This window comes from Rhinopithecus bieti, unplaced genomic scaffold, assembly GCF_001698545.2.
Source record: "Rhinopithecus bieti isolate Rb0 unplaced genomic scaffold, ASM169854v2 scaffold_26199, whole genome shotgun sequence".
Classification (NCBI taxonomy): Eukaryota; Metazoa; Chordata; class Mammalia; order Primates; family Cercopithecidae; genus Rhinopithecus; species Rhinopithecus bieti.
In genome coordinates, this window is record NW_016811775.1 from 664,060 (window position 1) to 680,545 (window position 16,486).

A 16,486-nucleotide genomic window follows, 5' to 3' on the forward strand; every position below is an offset into this window, starting at 1 on the left:
TTTTATATTTTAATAGAGATGGGTTTTCACTATGTTGGCCAGGCTGGTTTTGAACTCCTGGCCTCAAGTAATCCACCCACCTCGGCCTACCAAAGTGCTGGAATTACAGGCATGAGCCACCATGCCCGGCCTATTTTGCCATTTTCTTTCTTTTTTTTTTTTTGAGACGGAGTTTCACTCTCGTCCAGGCTGGAGTGCAGTGGTAGAATCTCGGCTCACTGCAACCTCCACCTCCTGGGTTGAAGTGATTCTCCTGCCTCAGCCTCCCGAGTAGCTGGGATTACAGGCATGTGCCACCATGCCCAGCTAATTTTTGTATTTTTAGTAGAGACGAGGTTTCACCACGTTGGCCAGGCTGGTCTTAAATTCCTAACCTCAAGTGATCCACCCGCCTCTGCCTCCCAAAGTGCTGGGATTATAGGCGTGAGCCACCGTGCCCAGCCTATTTTGCCATTTTCATAAGATAAATTACAGAAATCTAAGAAACCCACTTAACACATATGTCTTGTGATACCTCTTGTTTGATTTTCTAAGAACACATCTTATTCTTTAAAAGGTTTCGGATCTGACAGAGAAATTAGAGGAGAGGATCTATCAGATTTATAATGACCACAACAAGATCATCCAGGAAAAGCTCCAAGAGTTCACCCAGAAAATGGCAAAGATCAGCCATTTGGAGACAGAGCTCAAACAAGTCTGCCACAGCGTGGAAACTGTGTACAAAGACCTGTGTCTCCAGCCTGAGGTATGAGGAAATTCACATGGGGGGCGCTGCCTGAGGAAGAGGACAAGGATGGCCTAGCCAAGAGTAAATGTGAACAGAAACCAGGCACCCAGCACTGACCCCACCAGGCCACAGTCGCTGCAAAGCCCCTGGTGCACTTACCGTCTTGTTTGTGGTCCCCTATAACATGGTGTGTCTGAGCTGAGAAGCCAAACCTTTGTCATGTCCCACTGTTGTATGAGCAGCTCTGTGGTGACAGAAAGGACAAAGTCCCCTGCACCCCTGCCACTCAGAAATCATCCCCTCTGCCCACAGCCCTGAGCCCTGCAGCCCTGGCACAGCCTGTCACTGCTAACCTGGGTTTCTTTTTCACACCAGAGCCTAAGACTCAGACGGGGGCCAGATCACTCTAGGGGAAGTCCCCACCACGTCCCAGCGACTCACAGCCCCCAGACGTGTTCGTTTCTTCTGTGGCTGAAACTACTTCTCAGGTGGTTACCAGTAAACTGGCCCGACACCGTGGGGTCAGATGTGCAATTCTTTATTTTCCTCTCCCTCACTCTGCTCCAACACCCAGCATAAGGCACTACCCCCAGATGGGAGGGACGGAGGGCACACTGTGAACTCGGTGTGAGGGGGTTGGCTGGAGCAGATGGAGTTGCTTCAATGTCACTCTCCTCTCAAGAAAAGCTGCTATTTCAGGGTAAATGGAGTCTGTTCTCATCCATGGTTAAAAGTGGATTGAGACGCTCCACAGAGAATTCCATCTTCTTTTTAAGGAACACATCCGAACGACTTCAAAGGGAAATTTTGATATTTAAAAATCAGTGTCTCTCACTTCCCACGCCATCCGCCACCTCCCTTTCTAAGCTCAGAGCATGGCGCTCCTGCGGTCCAGCCAGGCATCTCTCCAGAAAGGGGCTTCAGAGTTTTGGGCCCCTGATGGGGCAGGCTCACTTGCTGGCCGTGAATGCCTGGATTCCCGTGATAGCTCTCCCAAGGATCAGGGCGTGAATGTCATGTGTACCTGGACAAGATTAATACAGAGTTGGTTTGGAGTCTTCACGGCTCACAACTTCCTTTAAAATGAATTTTCTTTTTTTTTTTTCTTTTTTTTTTTTTTTGAGATGGAGTCTCGCTCTGTCGCCCAGGCTGGAGTGCAGTGGCCGGATCTCAGCTCACTGCAAGCTCCGCCTCCCGGGTTCACACCATTCTCCTGCCTTAGCCTCCCGAGTAGCCGGGACTACAGGCACCCGCCACCTCGCCTGGCTAATTTTTTGTATATTTTAGTAGAGACGGGGTTTCACTGGGTTAGCCAGGATGGTCTTGATCTCCTGACCTCGTGATCCACCCGTCTTGGCCTCCCAAAGTGCTGGGATTACAGGCTTGAGCCACCGCGCCCAGCCTTAAAATGAATTTTCATGTCCCCCCAGGCCACTGCTTCAGAAGAACAGACCCACAGAGGTGGTGAATGCTGACAGCTGCCGGGAGACTCACGCCTTAGTGACAGCCTCCAGAAGACTGTGAGGCCACCATTTGGGCCACACTGAGAAATTGTTTTTCATGGTTCTATAATGCATCTTGGCAGGAAAAAAAGCAAAAACCCAAAGCTCCTCGTGCTGAACTCCCAAAATGTAGCAAGTCCAGCCCCTGCCACGGGCCCAGCCTTCATGCTCCCCATCCTTGGCAAGTTCTCCTCACCCCCAGGCCCACAGTTTATTAAATGTTTGATTTTCAACCTGGCCACGCTTCCTTGCTGCAGAGGCTAAAAGCACCCCTAAGATCCAGGGAAACACAGCAGGCCCTTTCTTACCCTTGGGAGGGACGGGAGGGACAGCACATCGGAAAAGCAGTCACTTGCCTCAGCTGACCTCTGCCCACCTGAAGCCACCTCTCCCAGAGAAGAGGCAGCTTCTGCCACACCTCACGCCCTGGTGTCTCATCCTTTGCTCCTCCCTAGCTCCATGGAGCAGAAGGCAAGATTGTAGCCTCCTTTTTAGAGCCCATTCTGTTTACTTCCTAAAGTACAAACCTATGTTTTTTTGTTTTGTTTTTGAGACGGAGTCTCGTTCTGTTGCCCAGGCTGGAGTGCAGTGGCCGGATCTCAGCTCACTGCAAGCTCCGCCTCCCGGATTCACGCCCTTCTCCTGCCTCAGCCTCCCGAGAAGCTGGGACTACAGGTGTCCACCACCACGCCGGCTAATTTTTTGTATTTTTAGCAGACGGGGTTTCACCGTGTTAGCCAGGATGGTCTCGATCTCCTGACCTCATGATCTGCCTGCCTCGGCCTCCCAAAGTGCTGGGATTACAGGCGTGAGCCACCGCGCCCGGCCTTTGTTTCTGTTCTTTTTCAGACAGTCTCACTCTGTCACCCAGGCTGGAGTGCAGTTGCACAGTGATCACTGCTCATTATAACTTCTAACTCCTGAGCTCAAGCAATCCTCCCACCTTAGCCTCCAAAGTGCTGGGATTACAGGTGTGAGCCACTGCGCCCAGCCTGTAAAGCAGCAAATCTGACTTATGCCATCTCTGCATAAAGCTGTCTCACGGCGCCCTCTGCTTGTCCTCAGGGTCATTCTCACACTTGTAGGATCCCCCCACCTGCCAGCTGCCAGCTAGAGACAAGATCTGGGGCTGTGGCTCAGGGAAGGCACCTCTCCTGCATTTGCTGTCCTCTCTGTCTGGAAGCCTCTCTGCTGGGGGGGGGTCCTCATACCTCCCTCTGTTTCTGCATAGTGCACACTGGGTTTGCACTTTTTTTTTTTTTTTTTTGAGACGGAGTCTCGCTCTGTCACCTAGGCTGGAGTGCAGTGGCCGGATCTCGGCTCACTGCAAGCTCCGCCTCCCCGGTTCACGCCATTCTCCTGCCTCAGCCTCCCGAGTAGCTGGGACTACAGGCGCCCGCCACCTCACCCGGCTAATTTTTTTGTATTCTTAGTAGAGACGGGGTTTCACCGTGTTAGCCAGGATGGTCTTGATCTCCTGACCTCGTGATCCGCCCGCCTCGGGCTCCCAAAGTGCTGGGATTACGGGCGTGAGCCACCACGCCCGGCCACACTTTTTTTTTTTTAAGTATCTTTTTCCACATCTGTCTTCCCACCAAGCAAGGGGTTCTGGGCCGCCATGTAAATCACCATCAGTTGCAGGATGCAAACACCGTCATCTGAAGATGACTTTTGTCTCTTAACATAAATGGAGTGTTGAGTCCTGCATGTAGCTTCGCTCACATCAACCAGCCTGCTAGGAGTTGGGCCTCACCCCTGGGCTGCCTTGGGAGCTTACCTGTCTCAGGAACATTCCTCATCCCCAGCATGTGGGAGAAAGAGCTGGGAGCCCCTTGCAAGGCATGATGGGGCCTCCATGTGGTGCATGAAGCACTTCACTTCCACAGTCCCCGTGTAAGCAACTCCAGATGAGGGACAGAGGGGTGAGGCTCGCCCCAGGTCACACTGTCACTTAGTGATAGGTGGAGTCAGACTCAGGCCTGTCCCCGTACCACCTCGCTATACCCCCTCCTCAGACACTGAGGCTGCAGTGAGCCCTCTGAGGTCCAGCTCCCACCTTCGTAGGTGTTCACAGCCTCCAAGTTCATGGCGTGCCGGATCACGTGATACTCGTCAGAAATCCCATTTCCCCCCAGCATGTCTCGGGCCTGGCGGGCGATGTCCAGGGCTTTCCCACAGTTATTCCTCTTCAGCAGAGAGACCATCTCGGGGGCAGCCCTGGGAGCGGCACATGAGGGTAACAAGGACTGGGGATCCTGGCATCCGGATGCCCCAAGCAAACCTAGCCCGGGGTGGGGATTCCCTGAGGCAGCCAAGCTCCCAGTGAGGGACCAGTGGGGCTGTCCTCAGCCCAGCCCATCAAAGACAAGAGGGAGAGCAGAAGGTTCAGGTCCCCGGGGCCACCAGGCAGGAAGGACCTTTCTCTCCAGGAAAGACACAAGGTCCTCCACCCACAGCTGCTGTCCCCCAGCCCCCGCCACACAACCCCTACTTGTCCTGGTCCTTCAAGCGGCCGAGCTGCAGGCAGGCGTGAAGGCCCAGGGTAATCTCAGTGAGCATGTCTGCCAGCTTCTTCTGAATCAGCTGGTTCCTGGCCAGCGGGACACCAAACTGTATCCTACAGGGGCAAATAGCAGGGTAAGGGCGAGGGGAGGCCCACTCTCCCACCCCGTCCCTGTCCTGGGGCCCCCTGCTCCAGGAAGCCTCCCAGGCTGCCTCAGTGCCCTGGAGCCCACAGCTGCTCAGAAGGATGTCACTGATCATTCCAGAGCAAGGAACTCAGGCCTGGTGGGTGGGGGCTGGGGAGTCACACATGGGGTAGACAATGAAACCCAAGCTGCCCCACAACCCCAGGGGATCTCACTGCAGCCCCCACACACCTGTCCAGGGCATACTGCCGTGCTGTGTGCAAGCAGAACTCCGAAGCTCCAAGCACACCCCACGCGATGCCGTATCGGGCGTTGTTCAGGCAGCCAAAGGGACCCTGTAGGGTTAAGATGGCACCTCAGCCACACCCAAGAGACGGCAAGAGTGCCTATGCAGAACCAACTCTGAAGCAGGGAAAGCCTCCTCCCCAGCTACCCCAAGCAGGGGGTTCACATCTCAGACGGCCCTGGCACCGAAGCTCGGTGCCTGCTCACTTGGTTTGCACACAGTCCCACCCAGCCTGGAATCTAGGTTCCATGTTCAGAGCTAGGAGGCTGATGGATGCCAGAAGATGCACTGTGAGTCAAATGACTGAGCTGGTTCAGGCCCGTGTGTCCCGGGCAGAGCCGTGATGAGCGAGACGGTCACCAAATGGGGGCAGTTTTCAGCACATCAGTGAGTCCGGCTGAGTAAGAATCACCACTGTGTGGGTTCCACAGGAACAGGGAGCTGTGTCCCCAGCATGGAGCCTGCCTGACAAAGCCACACCTGCAGGTGACCCAACACCCATTCCCAAAGTGGCTGCCACTCACCCCCAGGCTGGATGCACCAGGGAGCACGTTCTCCTCTGGCACCTCCACACCATCCATGATGATCATGCCTGTGGCTGAGGCCCGCAGCGAGAACTTGCCCTGGATCCTGGGGGCCGAGAGACCTCGAATCCCCTTCTCCAGCAGGAAGCCCCGAATGCAGCCATCTTCACACCGAGCCCACACTACAAACAGGTCGGCCATAGGCGAGTTGGTGATCCTGGGGATGGAACAGTTGGTGAAGGGTCTGACCAGCGTCCCTTTGCCCCTGTTCACCACCTGCCCACTGCCTAGACCCCTTACCAGGTCTTGGTCCCGTTGAGGGTGTAGCTCTTGTTGGATGAGTTGTAGCGGGCTCTGGTCTCCATGCTGCTGGGATCACTTCCGCTGTTGGGCTCTGTGAGCCCGAAGCAGCCCAGGAGCTCCCCCTTGGCTGCAGGCACAAGACAAGGTCACATGGCTGCCTGGTCCCCAGTACACCCCCTCACTCAAAAATTATCCTTGTGGCAGGACACAATGGCTCACATCTATAATCCCAGCACTTTGGGAGGCCGAGGCGGGTGGATCAATTGAGGTCAGGAGTTCGAGACCAGCCTGGCTACCATGGGGAAACCCCATCTCTACTAAAAGTACAAAAAAAAAAAAAAAAAGCCAGATGTGGTGGCGTGTGCCTGTAATCCCAGCATTCAGGAGACTGAGGCAGGAGAATCACTTGAACCTGGGCAGGAGAGGTTGCAGTGAGCCAAGATCATGCCACTGCACTACAGCCTGGGCAACAAAGCAAGACTCTATCTCAAAGAAGAAAAAAAATCCAGCCTGACCAACATGGTGATACCCCATCTCTACTAAAAATACAAAAAATTAAACCAGGCGAGGTGGCTCACACACGTAATCTCAGCACTTTGGGAGGCCGAGGCGGGTGGATCACTTGAGGTCAGGAGTTTGAGACCAGCCTGGCCAACACGGTGAAACCCCATCTCTACTAAAAATATAAAAATTAGCCAGGCATGAGTAGCAAGCACCTGTCTCAGCTACTCAGGAGGCTAAGGCATGCGAATTGCTTGAACTGGGGAGCCGGAGGGGGCAGTGAGCAAAGATGGTACTACTGCACTCCAGCCTGGGGGACAGAGCAAGACTCCGTCTCAAAAAAGAAAAAAAATTACCCTCGCCTCTGAGTCAGGCCTCATAACTAAGTTAGATCTGGCCCTGCTTTCAGGAGACAGGTTACCCCAAAGTCAATATCACAATGTCAAGATGAAGAGGGGAACCCAGGGAGTCAGGAAGGAGTTGGCCAAACTGGAAGGGCGTGAGGAGTTAAGCAGAAGGAGGCTGTGGGGAACAGCAGTGCCAGGAGAGGGAACAGATGTGTAAAGGACTGGCGGTACTTCTGGAGAATTTCCAGTAGCTAAGTCTGGCTGAGAGGAGCACGTGAGTGGCCAGAGAAGAGGTGGGAAGGTCAGCAGAGGCCTGGTCACACAGGGCCTTGTGGGTTTTTTTTGTTGTTGTTTTTGCGAATCTGATCTTATTTATTACTCAAAAAATCTTATTTCTGACTGGATTCAGACTTAGAAGTAGAAGCTTGCAGAGAGGACAGTCTGCGTCTCTTTGCGATTTGTCCCTGGTGCTTCTCCTTAGCCTCCTTCTTGGCCAAAAGTTTAGCATATTCTGCAGCCTCTTCTTTATTTTTCTTAGTACGCTGCTTCTTCCGAGCAATACGCTGCTGTTTGTGCTGCAGGACATGTAGAGTAACGAGACGCTGAATCTTGGGTGCTTTGGTCCTAGGTTTCTTATCTTCTTTGTTTAAAGGCTTTCTTACAACATACTGGCAGACATCATCTTCTTTAGAGAGATTGAAAAGTTTACGGATTCTGCTAGCTCTACTGGGCCCCAGGCAATGAGGCACTGTAGTATGAGTCCAGGAATATCTTTCTCTCCTTTTTGTTTTTAAAATAACCAAGTTGAGAACGCTCAGATTGGCATCCACAATGCAACCACGAACTGATTTTCTTTTTCTTTCTCCAGTTCCCCTTGGTCTGTAACAGGAATGCCCCTTACTCAGTAGCAGGTGGACACGGCCGTGGGTCAAGGTACCCTGCTTCATGCAGAAACCTTGTTTTGTTGTTCCCACCACTGATTCGGACCACATAACCCTTCCATTCTTCACCCAGAGCGTCAGCAGCAACTTCTGTGGCCATACGCTTCTCATAAAAAGTACAAAGTTTGCGTTCATCGTCCACTTCAATGAGTTTCTGACAGCCAGTGGCTGGGACAATGTTCAGCTTCATCATGAAGCAGCTGAACGCCTCCGAGGCGCCATGGGAAAGAGGGTCAACGTCCGCTTAGCTCAGGCCACGTAGGCACTTTCCTTTTTTTGTTTTTTAATAGACATGGGGTCTCCTTACATTGCCCAGGCTGGTCTCAAACTCTTGGGCTCAAGGGATTTTCTCACTTCACCCTCCCAAAGTGCTGGGATTATGGTGTGAGCCACTGCACATGGCCAGCAGGGACCTGGTGGACTTTACACTTTGGGCTGGGCTGGGGAACACAGAAAGCACAGGGAGATGATGGTGGTCACAGAGGGGGACAATCAGGCTGGCCAGGGATCAGATCTCCAGGTGAAGCCCAGGGTCTGGCAGGGGGGTCCAGGTGGCCACTTATGCTATCTTTGAGATACGGACAGAATAGATTCAGGGGACAGCCCCACCCTTGAGTTCCAGACCTCAGGGACTATCTTCCTTCCACCAGGCCCCATGGGGAGCCACTCACCCAGCCGGGGCAGGTACTTCTGCCGCTGTTCCTCGCTGCCATAGGCATAGATGGGGTGCATGACGAGGGAAGACTGGACACTCATCGCTGACCTGTAGCCACTGTCCACCCGCTCCAGCTCTCGGGCCAGGAGCCCATAGGCCACAGACGAAACCCCAGCACAGCCATATCCTGGTGGTAGTAGGAGGGGAAAGCAGGACAATAGAGAACATGGCCCTGCCCAGCTAGGACCCAAGAGACAGGGCGGGATAGGGACACACAAGGAGGCAGGCACCAAGCTGGCCCTAGCTGAGGTTTATTCATTTCATCTCCATAGCCACCTTCAGAGGGTAGGACAACAGCCCCACTTTACAGACTGGGAAACTGTGGCTTAGGGAAAGAAGGAGGCTTTCAGTAAGGCAGGAGGATCGCTTGAGACCAGCCTGGGCAACATAGTGAGACCCTGTCTCTAAAAAAAGAAACAAAGGGGCCGGGCACGGCGGTTCATGCTTGTAATCTCAGCACTTTGGGAGGTCGAGGCGGGTGGATCACCTGAGGTCAGGAGCTCAAGACCAGCCTGGCCAACATGGTGAAATCCCATTTCTATTAAAAATTAAAAAATTAGCTGGGCGTGGGGGTATGCCCCTGTAATCGCAGCTACTTAGGAGGCTGAGGTGGCAGAAGTGCTTGAACCTGGGAGGAGGAAACTGTAGTGAGCCAAGATCATACCACTGTAATCCAGTAATCCAGCCTGGGTGACAGAGCGAGACTCCATTTCAAAAAAAAAAAGAAAAAGAGAAGGGCTGGGCAACGGTGGCTCACACCTGTAATCCCAGCACTTTGGGAGGCCGAGGCATATGCTGTTTTGGATGGTGCCTGTAGGCGGTGGATTATCCTTAGGTGCGGTGAGTTCATATATATCTATATAGTCCGCCGAACATGTGTTACTCTCGTCTCACTTGAAGAAATATATCTCGAATAACCTTGTGCCGTGTATGTGGTGTGGTGTTCAAGGCTTGTAATTCCTCTATCTCTTGTTTGGTGTGACTTGAGACGGGTGGATCGAGCAGTTGAGGTCAGGGAGAGATGTCGTATGACTCGCGGATCCGTGGCTAACCACTGGGTTGATATACCCCGTCTTGCTACTTTAAAAAATACAAATAATATTCTAGCTCGGTGCGAGGTGTGCAGGGGTGCCTGTAGCTTTTGTGTCGAGCTACTCTGGAGGCTGAGGCAAGTAGAATGGTGTATAAGAGCGCTTTGGGTAGGTGCGGAGCTGTCCAGTGGCGCTGAGATTGGCAGCTGCACTCCATCGCGTGGTGCGATCAAGCCAAGTGACTACCGTCCTCAAAAAAAAACAAAAAACAATAAATTTTAGGCGCAGGCGGTTGGGGCAGGTATTGGCGTAATCCCAGCTACTGGCGGAGCCTGTGGGCAGAGGGAATGCGAGCTTAAACGGCAGGAGGGTGGGTCGGTAGGTTTTCAGGTGAGGTCAAAATCTCACTCACTGCGGACGCGCAAGTTTTGGGTCTAAATAGCATTTTGGAACGTGTGTGGCTCTGTTTCTCATAAAATAATAATAATAATAGCTGAATGTCTGGTGGCTCTGTCTATATATTCGCGGAGCATATCTTTAGGTAGAGCTGAGGGAGATTACACTGGAGGTCGAGGCAGTTATTTGAGAACCTGGGAGCCTGGTCGCACATGGTGAGAGATTTGGTCTGTCTCGTATTCTTTTAAAAGTAACAAAAAAGTTAGCCAGGCATTGGGTGGGTGCCGCGATTCGGTGCCTGTAATACCAGGGCGAGCGTTATAGAAGGGCGCGAGGTCAGGAGATCGTCTCTGAGCCTGGGAGGTCGTTGTATGTTTTGCAGGTTGAGTGGCAATGATATGGTGCCTACTGCTACTGCAGCCCTTCGCGTGGTGGTGCAACCGAGAGGGGAGTACTCTTCAGGGGAAAAAACGATAGATAAGATGATATAGAGAGTAGGGAATGGAGTTGAAAAGAAAGAGAATAGAGTAGTGGAGTGAGTGAGATGTTTTGTGAGATGGAGAGAGGAGTGAGTGGGCGGGAGGGAGGGATATGAGGTAAGAGGCTGTTAGCAGAGAGTAGCTAGTGAGGGTGTTCTGCAGGGTGGTGATCAGACACTTGTTTCCTACTGCGTTGTGATGGTTGGTGGGCCCTTATTTGCACTCATCGCCATGTAGTGCGTTGCTTCCCGCTATATGCTCCGACAATGTATCTTCGCTCTATTGATAGAGCGGCAAGGGATAGCTATAGGGTCCGCCAAATTAAGGGCCCAGCCCTTAGGCTTATCCAGGATGCCTCAGCTCCGCATAGTGACGGGTTTGTGAGTTGGGGCTTGAGGTTGGGGGTTGGGTGGCTCGAGGGGGATGGAGCAGCCTCGAGGGCACCCACCAGCCCGCGGACTTCGTTGCAGGATGGTCAATTCATAGGAGGCGTGATATATGCAGTGGAGGTCGCTGCTCTTGGCAGTAGTTGCGTCGAGGTGGTCGCACGTGTATTAGCGTGATTTCTCTAGGTCTGTGTGATTCCTGTTGGCTGTTCCTGTCCAGCGACTGCGGAGCTGTGGTCGCGCCAGTTGCCAAACTGGGAGTCGGAGCTGGGAATGGTGGGGAGCTCATGAATATTCTGCTCTTGTGTTCGGTTCTCAGTCTTCTGCCTGATCTCTGTGCCTCGGGTTCGCCGTGCTCTGGACTTCTCATCAGCCCTACCGTCCACACCCATGTTGCCTCCGGCTACTGCGAGCTGCAAACGAGACTGACCAGGTGAGCTTTCTCCGGCCCCGCCAGGCACAGCGCACTCCACTGCCTTAGTGCCTCTGACCCTGGCCACGACAGCTGCCACCCCTCGGGCACCCCTCCGCATTAGGGACAGAGTCCACCTGGGCAGACAGACCAAGCTGAACAGGGGCAGCAAGACACACGGCGCGACCAGAGGTCCTTACACTTGGCCAGTGGCTCGTGTGTCCTCCCGCCTTCTCTGCAAGCACAGAAAGGGGAAAGTCACCCCCGGAAAGTCTAAAGCCCTCCAGTTCCTCCCTCCTTCCCTCACACACTCCCGATCCCGCACTGACCGGTCTTAGCCGCCGACGAGACCCACGTGCGAAAGACGTGGGCGCAGCGCCGGAACGCGGCTCAGCAGCTGCACGGAGACGCTCTCAGGGCCATGCCCTCTCAGAGCGAGCGGAGCAACGACCAGCGACTGCAGCAACGGGGTGTCAGAGTGGAGCTTCTCTCACCCACGGCTGGGGGCACTCGTATATCCTGTGCCCTTTAGCGTTGGTGAGCCTTGCTTTTTGTTCTTTCCCCATGTTCAATTTTGCCTGATGGCTGGTGGACCGCGAGGCTGTTGGACTGCGTCAGCTAGAGGAAGTGGAGAAACGGAGGCCGTATTGGCTGGAACCGGGGAGGTCCGAGTGAGGGTCATTGGTCCTCTCGTAGAATTTGCGCTTGATGTTGTATGGCTTGTCATTTTGGTGTCCTCGGTAGATTCCAGCCGCCTGCACGTCGCTCTTGCGTGGTGTTTAAAAGGACTAAGGAGCCTTGCTTGTGGAAATAGGAGGGCCCAGACAGAGATAGGGTTGCCCCTTTAAGAAGCGGACGGGATAGGGGCGGAAGACGAGTGCGGGAAATCGATTGGCCAGCTGGGTTTCTCCTCTTTTTTTTTTTTTTTTTTTTTTTTTTTTTTTTTTTTTTTTTTTTTGAGACGGAGTTCCCTCCTGTCACCCAGGCTGGAGTGCAAGTGGCCGGATCTCAGCCTCTACTGTCAACTCCGTCTCCCGGGTTCACGCCATTATCCTGCCTCAGCCTCCCGAGTAGCTGGGACACAGGCGCCCCGCCCCTCGCCCGGCTAGTTTTGGTATTTTTTTAGTAAGACGGGGTTTTTCCCGTGTTTAGCCAAGGATTGGTCTCGATCTCCTGACCTCGTGACCGCCGTCCTCGCCTTCCCAAAGTGCCTGGAATTACAGGCTTGAGCCACCGCGCCGGGCCGGGTTTCTCCTCTTATTGGCGGTAGAAAAGTGCTCGGCCCACTCCTGTGGGTCAGTTGCAGGGGTGTGGTGCGGAGGGACCAAGAATTAAACAAAGAAATTCTGGCGCGAGCACTAGGCGTCCTCCCGAACCCAGGAGGCCAGACTCCAGTTCTCTGGGGGCTGGTTGTGGGGAAGATGAGCTCCGAGTGGTGCGATCTTAGCAAACCTGTCTGCCAGTCTGTCCCAAGAAGTACATATAGGCCGGCACAGTGGCTCACGCCTGTAATACCAGCACTTTGGGAGGCCGAGGCGGGCCGGATCACTGAGGTCAGGAGATCAAAAACCATCCCTGGCTAACAGTGTGAAATCCCGTCCTCTACTAAAAAAAAAAAAAAAGACCAAAAAAAATTAGCCCGGGCGTACGTGGCGGCGCCCTGTAGTCCGCAGCTACTCGGAGGCCTGAGGGCAGGAGAATGAACCGTGACCCCAGGAGGAGGAGGCTTGCAAGTGAGCCGAGATCGCGCCACTGCACTCCGCCTGGGCAACAGAGCGAAGATCCGATCTCAAAAAAAAAAAAAAAAAAAAAAAAAAAGAGCACAACGTAGATACTTGGGACTGTGTGTGTGTGTGTGTGGAACTTGGTGTGATTCTGTGAGTCTAATGTGGGGCGTTTTGTTTCGTTTTATTTTTTCTTTTAGACAAGGTCTGCCATTCTGTCGGGCCAGGCTGGAGTGCAGTGGCGCGATCATAGCTGCACTGGCAGCTTCACCTCCTGGGCTTGAGTGATTCTCCCACCTCAGCCTCCCAAGTAGTGGGAGCCAACTGAGCATGGCTTCAACGCCGCTGGCTAATTTTTTTTTTTTTTTTTTTTTGAGATGGGTTCTCACTCTGTTGCCCAGGCTGGAGTGCAGTGATGCTCATCTCTTCCTCACCTGGCAACCTCCATTAGGCAGACAGCCTCCAAGGGCCTGGCTCGTTGCTCAATTTTTATGTTATTTCTTTTTTTGTTTAATTAAATTTGTATTTATATACTGCATTTTGAGACAGAGTCTCGCTCTGTCGCCAAGGCTGGAGTGCAGTGACGCCAGTCTTGGCTCTACTGCGCAACCTCCCTGTCTACTAGGTTAACAAGCAATTCTCCCCTGCCTCAGCTCCGCCAGTAGCTGGTAATTACAGTGTTTGTGAGGCCACCATGCCTGGCCTTTTTCTTATTTTTAGTAAGAGACGGCGTTTCACCGATGTTGGTCAGGCTGGCCTCAAACTCCTTGAGCCTCAATGATCCACCCACTTTTGGCCTCCCAAAGTGCTGGGATTACAGCATGAGCCCAGACGCACCTCTGCTGTTTTGTCTTTGTGAGTGTGTTTGTGGTGGCACCCACTCTGATGTGTATCCGTTGAGAAATGTTGTATGTTCTCTCGTGGACCCCTATGATGCGCATGTCGCTTGTGGTTGTCTGTGTTTAACTGGGTGCATTCCCCTATGGTTGGGCCAGCTGGTAGCCCTATGCAACTGTGTGAGCTAAATATTACCTTTACATTTGAAAAGTGATGGGTGTGTGACTATATAAAAGTGTAGGTTTTGGCTGGGTGAGGTGGCTCAAGCCCTGTAATCCCAGGCCAAGTTTGGGAGGCCAGGCGGGTGTCACCTGAGGTCTGGAGTTCGACCACCAAGCTGGCCAACATAGGGAAACCCCATCCTCTATTAAAAATACAAAAATTAAGGCCAGACCACCAGGTCGCGGTGGCTCACGGCGCTGTAATCCCAGCAACTTTGGGAGGCTGAGCCAGGTGGATCACGAAAGGTCAGGAGATCGAGACACATCCTGGCTAAGCAGCGGTGAAACCGCCCATCTCTACTAAAAATAATAACAAAAATTATCGGCCATGGTGTGCGTGCTTGTAGTCCCCAAGCTACTCAGCGAGGCTGAGGCAGGAGAAGGTGTGAACCCGGGAGGTGGAGTTTGCAGGCTGAGATCGTGCCACTGCACTCTAGCCTAGGCGATAGAGCAAGACTCCATCTCAAAAAAAAAAAAAAAAATTAGTCAGATGTGGTGGTAGATGCCTGTAATACCAGCAACTCGGGAGGCTGAGGCAGGAGAATCGCTTGAACCCAGGAGACAGAGGTTGCAGTGAGCCGAGATCATGCCATTGCACTCCAGCCTGGGCAACAAGAGTGAAACTCTGTCTCAAGAAAAAAAAAAAAAAAAAAATTAGCCTTGCGTGGTAGCAGGCACCTGTAATGCCAGCTACTCGGGAGCCTGAGGCAGAGGAATCACTTGAGCCCAGTAGGTGGAGGTTGCAGTGAGCCAAAATCAAGCCACTGCACTCCAGCATGGGTGAGAGAGAGAGAGAGACACAGTCTAAAAAAGAAAAAGTTCTGTGACAATGTATCTGACTCCCCATGTGTGTCTGCTCAATTATAGCTAAATTGTGTCAGTAGGATTGTGTAACTGTGTGCCTGCCTGTGGGTTATGATTTCTGTGTTTTAGGGATTGTTTGGCTATGACATTGTGTAACCAATATAACATAGGGTTGTGTTTTAGTGCCTGGGAATTGTGTGTCTGTGCATAGTCCATATACACAGACACACAATTATATGTGCAGAAATTATATGATCTGATCAGTGTGACTGAGGGACCAGGCACTCATGTCATTATGCAATTGCATGGTCCTGTGAGTAACTGTTTTGTTTTGTTTTAGAGATGGGATCTCGCTATGTTGCCCAAGCTGGTCTGGAACTCCTGGGCTCAAGCATTCCTCCTACCTTGGCCTCCCAAATTGCTGGGACTTCAGGCATAAGGCACTGCTCCCAGTCTGTTCTGTTTTTGTCTTTGAGAAAGAGAGTCTCGCTCTGTAGCCCAGGCTGGAGTGCAGTGGTGTGATCTTGGCTCACTGCAACCTCCACCTCCCAGGCTTAAGTGATTCTTGTGCCTCAGCCTCCCGGGTACCTAGCATTAGAGGCGTATGCCACCATCTCTGGCCTATTTTTGTATTTTTAGTAGAGACAGGGTTTCACTGTGTTGGCCAGGCTGATCTTGAACTCCTGGCCTCAGGTGATCTGCCAGCCTCGCCCTCCCAAAGTGCTGGGATTACTGGTGTGAGTCATTGTGCCTGGCCCCCTGCCTCCCAGTTTCAAGCAATTCTCCAGCCTCAGTCTCCCAAGTAGCCAGGATTACAAGCACATGCCACCATGCCTGGCTAATTTTTGTACTTTTGGCAGAGACAGGGCTTCAACATGTTGGCCAGTCTGTTCTCGAATCTCCCCACCTCCGCTTCCCAAAGTGCTGGGATTACAGGCATGAGCCACTGCGCCTGGTCTTGTTTTTGTTTGTGTCACCCAGGTTGATCTGCCAGGAATAAAGATGGCCACCCAACTTTTCTCTTTTTTTTTTTTTTTTCAGTGACGGAGTCTTGCTCTCTGTCCCCCAGGCTGGACTGCAGTGGTGTGGTCATATTGCAGTGGTGTGGTCATATTGCAGTGGTGTGGTCATATTGCAGTGGTGTGATTATAGCTCAAGGCAGCCCCGACCTCCTGGACTCAGGCGATCCTCCCCTCTCAGCCTCCTGAATATCTGGGACTATGGGCATGCGCCACCACTCACAACTTTTTGTTGGAAATACAGGTTCTATGTGGCCCAGGCTAGTCTTGAAATCCTGGCATCAAGTGATCCTCCTGCCTCAGTCTTCCAATGAGTGACTATGAATTATGTGTCTGTAATATGTATCCATGTCCCCTTCCCAGGCTCCCAGGGCACCAGAGTTGAAGTCCCTGTTGTAGCAACTCAGATCCTCTCCTCATTTTGGGCAGAATCAAGGAGCAGCCAGGCCCAGAGCCAGGGTACTGGTCTCCTGCAGGTCAGATACTGCCTATGGCTTGGTCCTATCCCACCCAGGAGGAGACAGGGCCACTTTTCCCTTGGCTGCCCCCGTCACACTAAAGCAGCTGGCACTGAACCAGCCTCCATGCAGTCCCATGCAGTGCCACCCGAGGGTCCCCAGTAGACAATGGTGGGCCAGTTGGCAGGGGCGTCCTCCTGCTATAGGGCTCAGACCCTGGGAGGT

At 52.8% G+C, this 16,486-nt stretch overlaps 2 protein-coding genes and 1 pseudogene across 2 annotated transcripts in view; 1 reads left to right on the forward strand and 2 right to left on the reverse strand.

Annotated features, from left to right (window-relative positions):
* Nucleotides 1-2,466, forward strand: part of SYCE2 (synaptonemal complex central element protein 2) — a 20,175-nt gene extending 17,709 nt beyond the window's left edge. The window contains 4 exon segments of the mRNA XM_017895057.1: nt 557-745; nt 1,103-1,133; nt 1,136-1,215; nt 2,158-2,466. Of these exon segments, the coding sequence (XP_017750546.1) occupies nt 557-745; nt 1,103-1,133; nt 1,136-1,215; nt 2,158-2,202 (345 nt within the window). The 3' untranslated portion in view covers nt 2,203-2,466.
* GCDH (glutaryl-CoA dehydrogenase) lies at nt 1,250-8,498 on the reverse strand. Its single transcript, XM_017895058.1, has 7 exons — nt 8,451-8,498; nt 5,988-6,117; nt 5,688-5,869; nt 5,109-5,212; nt 4,721-4,846; nt 4,286-4,446; nt 1,250-1,751 (listed from the first exon to the last, which is right to left on the reverse strand). The coding sequence occupies exons 1-7, from the start codon at nt 8,496-8,498 to the stop codon at nt 1,678-1,680; spliced, it is 825 nt and encodes a 274-aa protein (XP_017750547.1). The 3' UTR covers nt 1,250-1,677.
* Nucleotides 7,228-8,115, reverse strand: LOC108544100 (40S ribosomal protein S6 pseudogene; annotated as a pseudogene).
* Nucleotides 8,499-16,486: the final 7,988 nt, after the last annotated feature.